We start from the raw sequence: 16,979 nt of genomic DNA on the forward strand, positions 1-16,979 counted from the left end.
CCGATTTAAGGTGAATGGCAAAACAACCATAGACAACATGAGAAAAAATGTTTTTACACAGCAAGTGGTTAGGATCACCAATGTGTTGCCAGAGGGTGTGGTGGAAGGAGATTCTATGGTGGCTTTCAGTTATCTGGAGAGAACAAAATTGAAGGGGTGCGGCAAAAGGTGAGGAGGTGGAACTAAATGATTTTCTCTTGCAAGGATCTGGCATGGACACAACAAATCAAATTGCCTCCTTCTGTGCTGTAACCATTCTATCATTCTTTGAAGCTTTGTCAGATAACTTAGTATGAACCTATCAATTTTGAGGTTATTGTCATGTGATCTTTATGTGTTATATGCTACCAACAAGTGTTTAAAATTGTACTTACCTGACACTACCTGTTTACTGAGAATTCCCAATGCAATCCTAAAGGCTGAAGCTGAACTTGGTGTCACTTCGATTATATAGAATACATTGCCATCTTACAAAAGGTCTTAACATTGGGATCTTAATATCATGAAGTTATTTTCCCCAGTGTATTGTACATTATCCTACAAAATAGGTATCTTGAGTTCCACACAGAATCATTAAGTCACATCCTCTGATTTGATTGAGTCCTGACTGTTAAAAACTAATCACTCAAGAAAGGCAGCTCACTACCACCATCTCAGGACAATCAGGGATGGACTGTTATTTTTCACAGTTACTGAGAAGCAATTATAAAACAAAATGGCCCATTCTGCATCGGACACAAGAGTACCAAAAATAGACAAATTGTTCTAGGAACATGGGAACAGGAGAGGCCATTCCCTTCTGTAACACTGAAGATCTTACACCTAACAAAAATCTATAAGCTCAAGTTTTGAAATTTTCAATTGTCCTTGAGACTAAACAGCTTTCTGGGAGACAGAGAGTTCCAGATTTCCAGCACTCTTTGTGTGACGAGATGCTTCCTGGCATCACACCAAAAGACAAAGCTCTAAATTTAAAATTATGTTCTCTTGTTCTGAACTCCCATACCATAGGCAATCGTTTCTCTCCATCTGCCTGATTATTAAATAATCTTAAAACATCAGAATTAGATTATCCCTCAATCTTCAATCATAAAGGGACGACAAACATTGTCAATACAACCTGTCATAATATAAAACAAAAATAAAAATACCTGGAAAAACTCGGCAGGTCTGGTAGCATCTGCGGAGAGGAACACAGTTAACGTTTCGAGTCTGAATGACCCTTCAACAGAATTAGGGAAAAATAGAAGAGAGGTGAAATATAAGCTGGGACAAGTAGAGCTGGATAGAAGGCCAGCGATAGGTGGAGATAACCAAAAGATGTCAGACAAAAGGACAAAGAGGTGTTGAAGGTGGTGATATTATCTGAGGAATGTGCTAATTAAGGCAGAAAGCAGGACAAGCAAAGTATAGATAGCCCTAGTGGGGGTGGTGTGGTGTGTAGGAATCAAAAAAGGCTAAAAGGTAGAGATAAAACAATGGATGGAAATACACTTAAAAACAATGGAAGTAGGTGGGAAAAGAAAAATCTATATAATTTATTGGAAACAAAGTGGGAGGTGGGAATCGGAAAGGAGGTGGGGATGGAGGACAGAGTTCATGATCTAAAATTGTTGAGCTCAATATTCAGTCTGGAAGGCTGTAAAGTGCCTAGTCGGAAGATGAGGTGCTGTTCCTCCAGTTTGCGTTGAGCTTCACTGGAACAATGCAGCAAGCCAAGGACGGACATGTGGGCATGAGAGCAGGGTGGAGTGTTGAAATGGCAAGCGACAGGGAGGTCTGGGTAATGCTTGCGGACAGACCGAAGGTGTTCTGCAAAGCGGTCACCCGGTCTGTGTTTGGTCTCTCCAATGTGGCTGGTGGGGTGATAAGTGAGGACAAGGGGGACCCTATCATGTTTCTAGGAGGGAGAAGAAGGTGTGAGGGCGGATGCGGTTTCCTCTACATTGGAGAGACCAAACACAGACTGGGTGACCACTTTGCAGAACACCTTCAGTCAGTGCGCAAGCATTACCCAGACCTCCCTGTTGCTTGCTATTTCAACACTCCACCCTGTTCTCATGCTCACATGTCCGTCCTTGGCTTGCTGCATTGTTCCAGTGAAGCTCAACGCAAACTGGAGGAACAGCACCTCGTCTTCCGACTAGGCACTTTACAGCCTTCTGGACTGAATATTGAGTTCAACAATTTTAGATCATGAACTCTCTCCTCCATCCCCACCTCTTTTCTGATTCCACCACCATTTTTTGCAATAATTTATATAGATTTTTCTTTTCCCACCTACTGCCATTATTTTGAAATGTATTTCCATCCATTGTTTTATCTCTACATTTTAGCCTTTTTTGATTCCTCCACCCCACCCCACCCCCTCTGGGGCTATCTGTACCTTGCTTGTCCTGCTTTCTACCCTTAATTAGCACATTCCTCAGATAATATCACCACCTTCAACACCTCTTTATCCTTTTGTCTGTGACATTTTTTGGTTATCTCCACCTATCACTGGCCCTCTATCCAGCTGTACTTGTCCCACCACCACCCCCCCCCCCCGCCACCTTAAACCAGCTTATATTTCACCTCTCTTCTAATTTTACTTAGTTCTGTTGAAGGGTCATTCGGACTCGAAACATTAACTGTGCTCCTCTCCGCAGATGCTACCAGACCTGCTGAATTTTTCCAGGTACTTTTGTTTTTGTTTTGAATTTCCAGCATCCATAGTTTTTAGCTTTTATCTGTCATAATATAAGCCTTTCAGTCTTGTTCCTTTCTGTTCTATTTCACATCTTCTCTTGAAGATCACACAATCATTGCTGATTGCTTTTGTGTTTTGTTCCAGCTCCTTATATTGTGGCTGTGGTAAAGGATCAGACTTTGACCTGGGACACCTTGAAAGGCAGGAAGGCATGCTACACAGCTCTTAGTTGAACAGGTTGGAATATTCCAATGGGGCTTCTGATTGCACAGGAGAAAATCAAAAACTGCAGCCTTTACAATTGTAAGTGGATGTCACTCTGTTTGATTGGAGGTGTAGGTAACTGTACAACATTTCCTTTGCATGAGGTTTAAATCCCTTTGGTCAATCCAGGGAGTGGTCAGTCAGAACTTAGTTCTTATGACTATCCGTTTAGCAGCGTTGTGGCTGCTGTAGCTGACAAAGGGGCTACTGACCACCAGATAGTGAAGCAGACCATTTCCTCTTTCCCTCACACTCCTTTGCAGCCTTCCTGATTTCCCACTCCGTAAGGTATGTAAACAGACAAAGCTTACAGAGTCTTCAATTCCTTTGGCTTTCAATTCACTGTTGATTGCTGTAATTAGTGGGACATCCTGTCAGGAGCTCGGTCTCTCAACCACCCATTGTTTGACCTGCTTCCACATCAGGTCTGCCTTGTCAACGTATCACACTCCAAACCCAATGCCAGCTCAATCTTGAGGGACTCTGCTACTTCCCATTACCCAGTGTAATGAGCAGTCCCCGAAGAGGTCCCCAATTTGTTAACTTCCCGAACGAGACCCCAATTTTGTGATGCTCCCGGTGAGGATAAATGGGCTGGATCCCCTTCTTTATTCAAACCCCCTCAGTTGGTCATGACAAGGTTAATTTATAAAGGATTCTCTCAGTTGTGGATACCTTTTCCCAGTTCAAATGTATTTATGCTTTAGAAGGAGCCTACTTAACCATGATTTCTTCAGTCAAAGAAACAATAAGCTTATTAGCTACTAAAAACCCAAGAAAAAAATAATAAAAATGCAACACACATACACACAGATCATAAATTAGAAGCTGAATCCAAATAAAAGTTAAAAAGGATATAGAAATCAGTCTTTGGCTTGCCAATGAGTCATAGATGGTGAAGTGTTGCGGCCGTTAAGTTAGGGGATTCCGGTAGAGCTGATTTTGGCAATTTAGCAGTTGCTTTGGAGACACTGGTTTTGAAGGTTAGTTGAAGAAGCTGTCCTATTTCCTTTTTGATTGTGGCTTTGCTGACTTGTCTCCAGTAAAAGAGAGAGAAAGAGAGAGTTAGGGGCTTTGCCTGCATGCTGCAGGGGTGCCTACTTGATCTTCTTCTGCTGTCACTCTCACAGAATACCAGCACATACAGGTCAGTTCTGTATCTAGCTTTTTAACCCATTTCCTTGTGTATTCCTGGAAGGGATAAAAAAAAACAAACGTGCCTTTTGCCCAGAGTCAATTTTCTTCCAATTCAGACCATTTCCACATTCTGAGCTATAACTCAACAGAAGATGGTTTTGGATATCTGTTGAGATGTGGCAATCAGTCTCCATTGTCTCCACAGCCAAAGGAGATTAAATTTCAGTCTTTTGCATTTAATCTCTTCCTTTCAAGTGCCTCTGTCTGAAGTAGTCCTTGACGGCTTTTTAAGGGCAACATTCCATGTTTGCCCACCAACAATTAAATGGGCAATTAAGCTCATTAATGCCGAGTTGTCAGTGATTTTTTTTGTGGCTGTCCAACCTAAAGTTTGGTGGATAGGCCAATCGGCCAGGCAGGCTTCACATTTTTGATGAAATCTCTGTTAGGATTTAAAATAAAAAGAAATATCTGGGGACATTGTTTTATGAGGTATGCTCTCAAGTAACTGATTGTTCTGCATGAATAGTTTTTGCATCTGTCTGCCTCCAGGGAGCTCAGTGGAACTGCTCACCGGCAGCCGCGGTTAAATCTGCGTCCACCCTCCTCCCGCCCCCGCACTGGCAGTGTTGAGCCTTTTTCTGGGCATGTTTCATGCTGGCTGGCCGTTAAATAGCAAGCCAACACAAAATCGCTGTTGGGGGCCGACCGCAGGTGGAAGCACCTGTCATGCACATTTCTGGGCCTGCCAATCGCACACACCTAACGAACGTAAGATTCAGCGCCTGCCCATATTCCAATAAGTGCACACTCCTGTTCACATTCCATTCAGTACACACACCTGTTCACATTCCATTCAGTACACACACCTGTTCACATTCCAATCAGTACACACACCTGTTCACATTCCATTCAGTACACAGACCTGTTCACATCCCAATCAGTACACACACCGGTTCACATTCCATTCAATACACACACCTGTTCATATCGCAATCAGTACACACACCTGATCATATTCCAATTAGTAGGCGTACCTGTTCATATCCCAATCAGTATGCAAACCAGTTTCTATTCTAATGAGGGCACACACCTGTTCAAGTTCCATTCATTACACATACCTGTTCGTATTCCAATCAGTAGACACACCTGCCCATATTCGAATCAGTACACAAACCTCATATTACAATCAATATGCACACCTGCTCATGTTCCAATCACGTGCACTCATGTTCCTATTCCAATCAGCACACACACCTGTTCATATTCCAATCAGCACACACACCTGTTGATATTCCAATCAGTACACACACCTGTTCATATTCCAATCAGTACGCACACCTGTTCATATTCCAGTCGGTACACACACCTGTTCATTTTCCAATCAGTGCACACACCTATTCATATTCCAATCAGAACACACACCTGTTCATTTTCCATTCAGTTTACACACCTGTTCCTATTCCAATCAGTACACACACTTGTTCATATTCCATTCAGTACACACACCTGTTCATATTCCAATCAGGACGCATACCTCTTCCTATTCCAATCACTACACACACTTTCTCCTATTCCATTCAGTACACACACCGGTTCTTATTCCAATCAGTATGCACACCTGTTTATATTTCAATCAGTACATACACCTGTTCATATTCCAATCAGTACACACACCTGTTCATTATCCATTCAGTACACATAACTGTTCATATTCCAATCAGTGCGCACACCTGTTCATATTCCAATCACCACACACACTTTCTCCTATTCCATTCAGTACACACACCACTTCTTATTCCAATCAGTATGCACACCTGTTCATATTCCAATTCAGTACACACACCTGTTCATATTCCAATCAGTGCGCACACCTGTTCCCATTCCAATCACCACACACACTTTCTCCTATTCCATTCAGTACACACACCTGTTCATATTCCAATTCAGTACACACACCTGTTCATATTCCAATCAGTGCGCACACCTGTTCCCATTCCAATCACCACACACACTTTCTCCTATTCCATTCAGTTCACACACCTGTTCGCATTCCAATCAATACGCACACCTGTTCATATTGCAATCACTACACATACTTTCTCCTATTCCATTCAGTGCACACACCACTTCTTATTTCCAATCAGTATGCACATCTGTTCATATTCCATTCAGTACACACACTTGTTCATATTCCAATCAGTATGCATACCTGTTCCCATTCCAATCACTACACACACCTTCTCATATTCCATTCAGTACACACACCTGTTCATATTCCGTTCTGTACACACACCTGTTCATATTCCAATCAGTGCGCACACCTGTTCCCATTCCAATCGCTACACACACTTTCTCCTATTCCATTCAAGACACACACCTGTTCATATTCTATTCAGTAAACACACATGTTTTTAATCCAATCAGTTCGCACACCTGTTCCCATTCCAATCAGTATGCACACCTGTTCATATGCCAATCAGTACACAAATCTGTTCATATTCCATTCAATACAGTCACCTGTTCATATTCCAATCAGTACACACAGCTGTTCATATTCCAGGCAGCATGCACACCTGATCATATTCCAATTAGTAGGAACACCTGTTCATTTCCAAATCAGTATGCACACCTGTTTCTATTCTAATGAGTGCACACACCTGTTCATATTCCATTCAATACATGGATCTGTTCACATGCCATTCAGTACACACACCTATTCATATTCCAATCAGTGCACGCACCTGCTCATTTTCCAATCAGTATACAAACCTCATATTACAATCAATACGCACACCTGCTCAAGTTCTAATCACGAGAGCACATATTCATATTCTAATCAGCACACACACCTGTTCATATTCCATTCAGTAAACACACCTGTTCTTATTCAAATCAGTACACACACCTTTTCCCATTCCATTCAGCACACACACGGGTTCATATTCCAATCAGAACACACACCTGTTCATATTCCAATCAGTAAGCACACCTGTTCATATTCCAGTCAGTACACACACCTGTCCATATTCCAATCAGTATGCACACCTGTTCATATTCCAATCAGCACGCACACCTGTTCATATTTCAATCAGTACATACACCTGTTCATATTTCAAGCAGTACGTACACCTATTCATATTCCAATCAGTACACACACCTGTTCATATTCCATTCAGTATACATACCTGTTCATATTCCAATCAGTGCGCACACCTGTTCCCATTCCAATCACCACACACGCTTTCTCCTATTCCATTCAGTAAACATAACTGTTCATATTCCATTCAGTGCACACACCGGTTCTTATTCCAATCAGTATGCACAACTGTTCATATTCCAATCAGTACACACACCTGTTCATTTCCCATTCAGAACACACACCTGTTCATATTCCAATCAGTGCACACACCTGTTCATATTCCATTCAATACAGACACCTGTTCATATTCCAATCAGTATGCACACCTGTTCATTTCCCATTCAGAACACACACCTGTTCATATTCCAATCAGTACACACACCTGTTCATATTCCATTTAGTACACATACCTGTTCATATTCCAATCAGTACGCGCATCTGTTCCCATTCCAATCACCACACACACTTTCTCTTATTCCATTCAGTACACACACCTGTTCATATTTTAATCAGTAAACACACACATGTTCATGTTCCAATCAGTACACACACCTGTTCATGTTCCATTCAGTACACACACCTGTTCATATTCAAATCAGTACGCATACCTGTTCCCATTTCAATCGCTGCACACACTTTCTCCTATTCCATTCAGAACACACACTTGTTCATATTCTATTCAGTAAACACACCTGTTCTTAATCCAATCAGTATGCACACCTGTTCCCATTCCAATCAGTACACACACTTGTTCATATTCCAATCAGTACACACACCTGTTCATATTCCATTCAATACAAACACCTGCTCATATTCCAATCAGTATGCACAGCTGTTCATATTCCATTCAGGACACACACCTGTTCATATTCTATTCAGTAAACACACATGATCTTAATCCAATCAGTATGCACACCTGTTCATATTCCATTCAGGACACACACCAGTTTATATTCTATTCAGTAAACACACATGATCTTAATCCAATCAGTACGCGCACCTGTTCCCATTCCAATCAGTACACACACCTGTTCATATGCCAATCAGTACACACATCTGTTCATACTCCATTCAATACAGACTCCTGTTCATATTCCAGTCAGTACACACAGCTGTTCATTTCCAGGCAGCATGCACACCTGATCATATTCCAATTAGTAGACATACCTGTTCACATCCAAATCAGTATGCACACCTGTTGCTATTCTAATGAGTGCACACACCTGTTCATATTCCATTCAATACATGGACCTGTTCACATTTCATTCAGTACACACACCTATTCATATTCCATTCAGTAAACACACCTGTTCTTATTCGAATCAGTATGCATACCTATTCCCATTCCATTCAGTACGCATACCTGTTCATATTCCAATCAGAACACATACATGTTCATATTCCAATCAGATTGCACACCTGTTCATATTCCAATCAGCACACACACCTGTTGATATTCCAATCACTGCACACACCTGTTCATATTCCAATCACTACACACACCTGTTCATATTCCAATCAGTATGCACACCTGTTCATATTCCAATCAGTACACACACCTGTTCATTTTCCACTCTGCGCACACACCTGTTCATATTCCAATCAGAACACATATATGTTCATTTTCCATTCAGTATGCACACCTGTTCATATTCCATTCAGTAAACACACCTGTTCTTATTCAAATCAGTACACACACCTTTTCCCATTCCATTCAGCACACACACGGGTTCACATTCCAATCAGAACACACACCTGTTCATATTCCAATCAGTAAGCACACCTGTTCTTATTCCAATCAGTCCACACACCTGCTCATTTTCCAATCACTACACACACCTTTTCATATTCCAATCAGTATGCACACCTATTCATATTCCAATCAGTACACACAACTGTTCATTTTCCATTCAGTTTTCACACCTGTTCCTATTCCGATCACCACACACACTTTCTCCTATTCCATTCAGTACACACACCTGTTCATATTCCATTCAGTACACACACCTGTTCATATTCCAATCAGTATTCACACCTGTTCATATTCCATTCAGGACACACACCTGTTCATATTCCATTCAGTACACATACCTGTTCATATTCCAATCAGTATGCACACCTGGTCATATTCCATTCAGGACACACACCAGTTCATATTCCAATCAGTATGCACATCTGTTCATATTCCATTCAGGACACACACCTGTTCATATTCCAATCAGTATGCACACCTGTTCATATTCCATTCAGGATACACACCTGTTCATATTCCAATCAGTATGCACACCTGTTCATATTCCAATCAGTACACACACCTGCTCATATGCCAATCAGTACACACACCTGTTCATATTCCATTCAATACAGACACCTGTTCATATTCCAATCAGTACACACAGATGTTCATATTCCAGGCAGCATACACACCTGTTCCCATTCCATTCAGTACACACACCTGTTCATATTCCAATCAGAACACACACATGTTCATATTCCAATCAGAATGCATACCTGTTCATATTCCAATCAGCAGGCACACCTGTTCATATTCCAATCAGTACACACACCTGTTTATTTTCCAATCAGTATGCACACCTGTTCATATTTCAATAAGCACACACCTCTTGATATTCCAATCATTACTCACACCTGTTCATATTCCAATCAGTGCACACACCTGTTCATATTCCAATCAGTATGCACACCTGTTCATTTTCCATTCAGTTTACACTCCTGTTCCTATTCCAATCACCACACACACTTGCTCCTATTCCATTCAGTACACACAACTTTCCATATTCCATTCAGTACACACACCTGTTCATATTCCAATCAGTATGCACACCTGTTCATTTTCCATTCAGTTTACACACCTGTTCCTATTCCAATCACCACACACACTTTCTCCTATTCCATTCAGTACACACAACTTTTCATATTCCATTCAGTACACACACCTGTTCATATTCCAATCAATATGCACACCCCTTCCTATTCCAATCACCACACACAATTTCTCCTATTCCATTCAGTACACACACCGGTTCTTATTCCAATGAGTATGTACACCTGTTCATATTCCAATCAGTGTGCACACCTGTTCATTTCCCATTCAGAACACACTCCTGTTCATATTCCAATCAGTACACACACCTGTTCATATTACCATCAGTACACACACTAGTTCATATTCCATTCAGTACACATATCTGTTCATATTCCAATCAGTACACACACCTGTTCATTTCCCATTCAGAACACACACCTGTTCATATTCCAATCAGAACACATACATGTTCATATTCCAATCAGAATGCACACTTGTTCATATTCCAATCAGTCCACACACCTGCTCATTTTCCAATCAGTATGCACACCTGTTCATATTCCAATCAGCACGCACGCCTGTTGATATTCCAATCACTGCACACACCTATTCATATTCCAATCAGTACCCACAACTGCTCATTTTCCATTCAGTTTTCACACCTGTTCCTATTCTAATCACCACACACACTTTCTCCTATTCCATTCAGTATACACACCTGTTCATATTCCATTCAGGACACACACCTGTTCATATTCCAATCAGTATGCACACCTGTTCATATTCCATTCAGGACACACGCCTGTTCATATTCCATTCAATACAGACACCTATTCATATTCCAATCAGTACACACAGCTGTTCATATTCCAGGCAGCATACATACCTGATTATATTCCAATTAGTAGGCACACCTGTTCATATCCAAATCAGTATGCACACCTGTTTCTATTCTAATGAGTGCACACACCTGTTCATATTCCATTCCATATATGGACCTGTTGACATTCCATTCAGTACACATACCTGTTCATATTCCATTCAGTAAACACACCTGTTCTTATTCGAATCAGTATGCACACCTATTCCCATTCCATTCAGTACTCATACCTGTTCATATTCCAATCAGAACACACACATGTTCATATTCCAGTCAGAATGCACATCTGTTCATATTCCAATCAGTACACACACCTATTCATTTTCCAATAAGTATGCACACCTGTTCATATTCCAATAAGCACACAGACCTCTTGATATTCCAATCACTACACACACCTGATCATATTCCAATCAGTATGCACAGCTGTTCATATTCCAATCAGTACACACACCTGTTCATATTCCATTCAGTACACACACCTGTTCATATTCCATTCAGTACACACACCTGTTCATATTCCAATCAGTACGCACACCTCTTCCTATTCTAATCACCACACACACTTTCTCCTATTCCATTCAATACACACACCGGTTCTTATTCCAATGAGTATGTACACCTGTTCATATTCCAATCAGTGCACACACCTGTTCATATTACAATCAGTACGCACAACCCTTCCTATTCCAATCACCACACACAATTTCTCCTATTCCATTCAGTACACACACCAGTTCTTATTCCAATGAGTATGTACACCTGTTCATATTCCAATCAGTGTGCACACCTGTTCATTTCCCATTCAGAACACACTCCTGTTCATATTCCAATCAGTACACACACCTGTTCATATTACCATCAGTACACACACTAGTTCATATTCCATTCAGTACACATACCTGTTCATATTCCAATCAGTACACACACCTGTTCATTTCCCATTCAGAACACACACCTGTTCATATTCCATTCAGTACACACACCTGTTCATATTCCAATCAGTACACACACCTTTTCATAATCCAATCAGTATTCATACCTGTTTCCATTCCAATAACTACACATTCTTTCTCCTATTCCATTCAGTACACACACATGTTCATATTCCATTCAGTACACACACTGCTTCTTATTCCAGTCAGTACGCACTCCTGTTCGCATTCCAATCAGTACACACACCTTTTCATATTCCATTCAGTACACACACATGTTATTATTGCAATCAATACGCACACCTGTTCATATTCCAATCAGTAAGCGCAGCTGTTCATATTCCAATCAGTACATACACCTGTTCTTATTCCAATTAGTACACACATCTGTTTGTACTCTATTCTTTACACGAACTTGTTCATATTCCAATCAGAACACGCACCTGGGCCAGAATTTATGTCCCGTGGCCAGGCACGTGCCTGACCAGAACAGACGTGAAATCTTGTGAGAAGGCATTGGGTGAGCATCCTGATGTCATCGTGCACTTGCATGAAATTTCGGCATGCAAAAGCCGGAAGATTGCCCGCTAACAATTAAATGGGCAATTAAGCTCATTAATGCCCAGTGGTCAGCGATTTTTTGTGGCCCATCCAACCTTACTGTTGGCGGATGGGCCAATTGGCCAGGCAGGCTTCACATTGTTGATGAAATCGCTGTTAGGATTTAAAATAAAAAGAAATATCTGGGGACACTGTTTTATGAAGTAAGCTCTCAAGTGACTGATTGTGCTGCGTGGATAGTTTTTGCATCTGTCTGCCTTCTGGGAGCTCAGTGGAAGTGCTCACTGGCAGTCACGGTGACATCAGCGCCCGTCCTCTTCCCGACCCCACCCTGGCAGTGTTGAGACTTTTTCCGTGCGCGTTTCACGCTAGCTGGCCGTTAAATAGCCAGCCAGCACGAAATCGCGGTTGGGGGCCGACCATAAGCGGAAGCACATTTCACACACGCTTTCAGGCCTGTCAATCGCACACACCTAATGAACGTAAGATTCAGGGCCTGTTCAAATTCCATTCAACGTGCACACCTGTTAACATTCCAATCAGCACACACACCTGTTTACGTTCCATTCAGTACACACACCTGTTCATATTCCAATCAGCACACACTTGTTCATGTTCCATTCAGTACACACCCGTTCATGTTCCATTCAGTACACACACCTGTTCATATTCCAATCAGCACACACACTTGTTCACGTTCCATTCAGTACACACACCTGTTCATATTCCAATCAGCACACACCTGTTCATGTTCCATTCAGTACACACACCTGTTCATATTCCAATCAGCGCACACACTTGTTCACATTCCATTCAGTATGCACACCTGTTCACGTTCCAATCAGTACACACATCTGTTCATATTCCAATCAGTACACACACCTATTCATATTCCAGTCAGCATGCACACCTGATCATATTCCAATCAGTAGGCACACCTGTTCATATCCAAATCAGTATGCACACCTGTTTCTATTCTAATGAGTGCACACACCTGCTCATATTCCATTCAGTACACACACCTCATATTACAATCAGTACGCACAACTGTTCATGTTCCAATCATGCTCACACATGTCCATATTCCAACCAGTACACACCTGCTCCTATTCCAATCAGCACACACATATTCATATTCCAACCAGTACACACACCTGTTCCATTCTGTTCCCGATTTTGTCATGATTAAGTAATGTGCTGAATTCCTATTGTTGCTGCTGAAACGAAAAGCAATTTCTATTTTATTCACAATGAAGCATCATTTTTCAGTGATAGCTGTGCTGCGGGAGCAGATCCTGAATCCAAATTATGCTCTTTGTGTGCCGGCGATGAGAATTCAACCCCACCCGGAAAGGAGAAGTGTGCCTTCAGCGACAATGAAATTTATGGTGGCTACAATGGTGCCTTCAGGTATACAAAACAAAAACAGAATTACCTGGAAAAACTCAGCAGGTCTGGCAGCATCGGCGGAGAAGAAAACAGTTGACGGTTCGAGTCCTCATGACCCTTCGACAGAACTTGAGTTCGAGTCCAAGAAAGAGTTGAAATAGCTATTTCAACTCTTTCTTGGACTCGAACTCAAGTTCTGTCGAAGGGTCATGAGGACTCGAAACGTCAACTCTTTTCTTCTCCGCCGATGCTGCCAGACCTGCTGAGTTTTTCCAGATAATTCTGTTTTTGTTTTTACCTTCAGGTATACAGCCTGTTTCTGAGTTCTTTGTGCAATAATATAAAATGGGCCATGGTGAACCGTCTTACATTTGTCCCAATTGTTATTTCCATTTGGAAGTCTCAAATTGGGACAGCTGTAAACAGACTAGCCACCAGTGAATTGACAATGTACAATCTCTCACAAAATTTAGTGACACTGACATTCAGATACTCAGACATTCAGCATCCTCCCTTGACCAGCTGACTCTTGTCAGTAATATGGGTAGGCCATTGGACTGGTGGGGGAGGGGTACATTACAGACACATACACTCAATATCCAGTAACACCTACACATCAGCAGGAGCATGATTCCTGGTCGGCTGTGTTCTCTTCGTTCAGGGACGTTGAGCCTGATTGAAGCAGCCCACTGCCTCTGTGACTGAGATCAGTTGGCTCAGGTCATGGACTCAACATGGGACTTTCCTGGATTGAAGCACAATTAACCTATCTTTGTTTTCTTGTTAAATAAAACAAAGAGATATTGGTTGTGACTTTAGGCTCCATGGTGCCACACAAGCATTAGGATCATGGGAGAGGTCTGATTCTGATATCTATCAGCTATCCTGTCTAATTTGATACACATTTCACAATCTTGGTGCATATCGACTAGACAACTGTTCTACTCACTCTCAGCTGAACATGAGTTCAGCAGCACTAGTGTTATTTAAAATGCCGGAGTAACCAACTTGAAAGTGAGGTGCTTTTGTCTTCTTTCTCTGTGGCAAGGTTTGTGGAAGTGCTGTGGCTTGTTTTGTGGTGGTTTTGTGATGAGCTGTTGCACATTTTCAGAGGATCTGGTGACCCAACTCTGCACCAGGTATGGGGACTATGGTTGCAGCACCTCTTCGTCTGCAACATGACCAGCCAATAGAGCAGAGGCTGCTTTGTGAAGAGGGCGGAAATTAGCTGTGCACAAAAGACACTACCCACCTTGGGTTTTTCAAGAGCATCCTCCTCCCTCCCCCTAACTCAGCAGCAGTGTCTGAGGTGACACATTCACAAAGGAGTTGGTCACTCAACTGTGCCAACTCTTTCAACACCACCTGAAGTCTTGCACCAGGGTGAGGATGGCACAGCCAGTTGCTGTAAAAGTCACAACAGTGTTGAACTTCTTTGCTTTCTAAGCAGGAGAGGGCAGCATATACAACATCTCCCAGTACACCATCCATCATCACATCCGGGAAGAGACAGGGGACATCTATGCTACGAGCAGTGAAAACATCTTTTTCACCCTCAGCAGTGAGAAGCAGGATGAGAAAACAAGTGACATTGCCAGGATAGTGGAATTTCTAATGGTGCAGGCACCCTCGACAGCAGGCATATGGCTCTGTCGGCCACCATGTCAACGAGGGGAGATCCAAGAACTACAAGGGCTACCAAGCAATTGGTGCCAGAGCATGTATAGTACATCATGTTGGGAATGCCCACTATCTTGGCAGCAGCCACATTGCCTACATTCTGAGTCAGTCTGCCGTATATGCAGTCTTTGTGCCTCCATGTAACCAGAGGGTAGCTGCTTGTGGTAAGGGTTACCTTGTTATGACACAGCAGATGGTAAATGCTGAGCTGTTTAAATCCCAGAGGGAAATGTAACAACTGTCGCAACTAATTTTCAATTTATATAAATTTCGAGATGTGTGCCTTGAATTCAGTAGTAATAAGACCACTAAGCCTTATAGGTTTTTATAAAACTTGATTAAACATTTATTAATAAGAGACCATAAGACGCAGGAGCAGAAGTAAGCCATTCGGCCCATCGAGTCTCCTCTGCCATTCAAAGAGATCATGGCTGATCTGATAATCCTCAATTCCACTTTCCTGCCTTTTCCCCATAACCCTTGATTCCCTTAATGATTAAAAGTCTGTCTATCTCGGCCTTGAATATACTTAACAACCCAGCCTCTACAGCCCTCTACCCTCTGAGAGAAGAAATTCCTCCTCATCTCTGTTTTAAATGGGCGCCCCCTTGCTCTGAATTTATGCCCTCTAGTCCTAGACTCTTCCACAAGGGGAAACAATCTCTCAGCATCTACCTTGTTAAGCCCCCTAAGAATCTTATATGTTTCAATAAGGTCGCCTCTCATTCTTCTAAATTTCAATGAGTATAGGCCCAACCTACTCAACCTTTCCTCATAAGATAATCCCTCCATTCCCAGGTTCAACCTAGTGAACCTTCTCTGGACTGCCTCCAATGCCAGTATATCTTTTGTTAGATAAGGGGACCAAAATTGTTCACAGTGTTCTAGGTGTGGTCTAACTAGTGCCTTGTATAGTTTTAGCAAGACTTCCTTATTTTTATACTCCATTCCTCTTGAAATAAAGGCCAACATTCCATTTTCCTTCCCTATTACCTGTTGAACTTGTATGTTAGCTTTTTGTGAATCATGCACAAGGACTCCAAAATCCCTCTATGCTGCAGCCTTCTGCAAACTTTCTCTATTTAAATAATATTCAGCTCCTCTATTCTTCCTTCCAAAGTGCATAACCTCATATTTTCCCTCATTATATTTCATCTGTCAAGTTTCTGCCTATATCCCTCTAAAGACTCCGTGTGTCATCTTCACCACTTGCCTTCCCACCTATCTTGGCGATAGTACACTCACTTCCCTCATCCAAGTCATTAATATATATTGTAAATAAGTGTGGCCCCAGCACTGATCCCTGTGGCATTCCACTAGTTCCAGGTTGCCATCCCGAAAATGCCCCCCTTATCCCAACTCTCTGTCTTCTATTAATTAACCAATCCATGCTATTATACCACCCCCAATGCCATGGGCTCTTAGTTTATTAAGTAGCTTTATGTAAGGTACCGTATTGAAAGCCTTTTGGAAAT

At 41.8% G+C, this 16,979-nt stretch overlaps 1 protein-coding gene across 2 annotated transcripts in view; it reads left to right on the plus strand.

Annotated features, from left to right (window-relative positions):
* The window catches only part of LOC121290387 (serotransferrin-B-like), a 33,661-nt gene that overhangs the window by 12,169 nt on the left and 4,513 nt on the right, over positions 1-16,979 (plus strand). Inside the window, exons 5-6 of one of the 2 annotated variants that reach the window (XM_041210807.1) lie at positions 2,834-2,992; positions 13,705-13,845. In XM_041210807.1, the coding sequence (XP_041066741.1) occupies positions 2,834-2,922 (89 nt within the window). In that variant the 3' untranslated portion in view covers positions 2,923-2,992; positions 13,705-13,845. The remainder of the gene's footprint in view (positions 1-2,833; positions 2,993-13,704; positions 13,846-16,979) is intronic. The other variant, XM_041210801.1, reaches the window with a different exon arrangement.

This window comes from Carcharodon carcharias, chromosome 2 (assembly GCF_017639515.1).
Source record: "Carcharodon carcharias isolate sCarCar2 chromosome 2, sCarCar2.pri, whole genome shotgun sequence".
NCBI lineage: Eukaryota > Metazoa > Chordata > Chondrichthyes > Lamniformes > Lamnidae > Carcharodon > Carcharodon carcharias.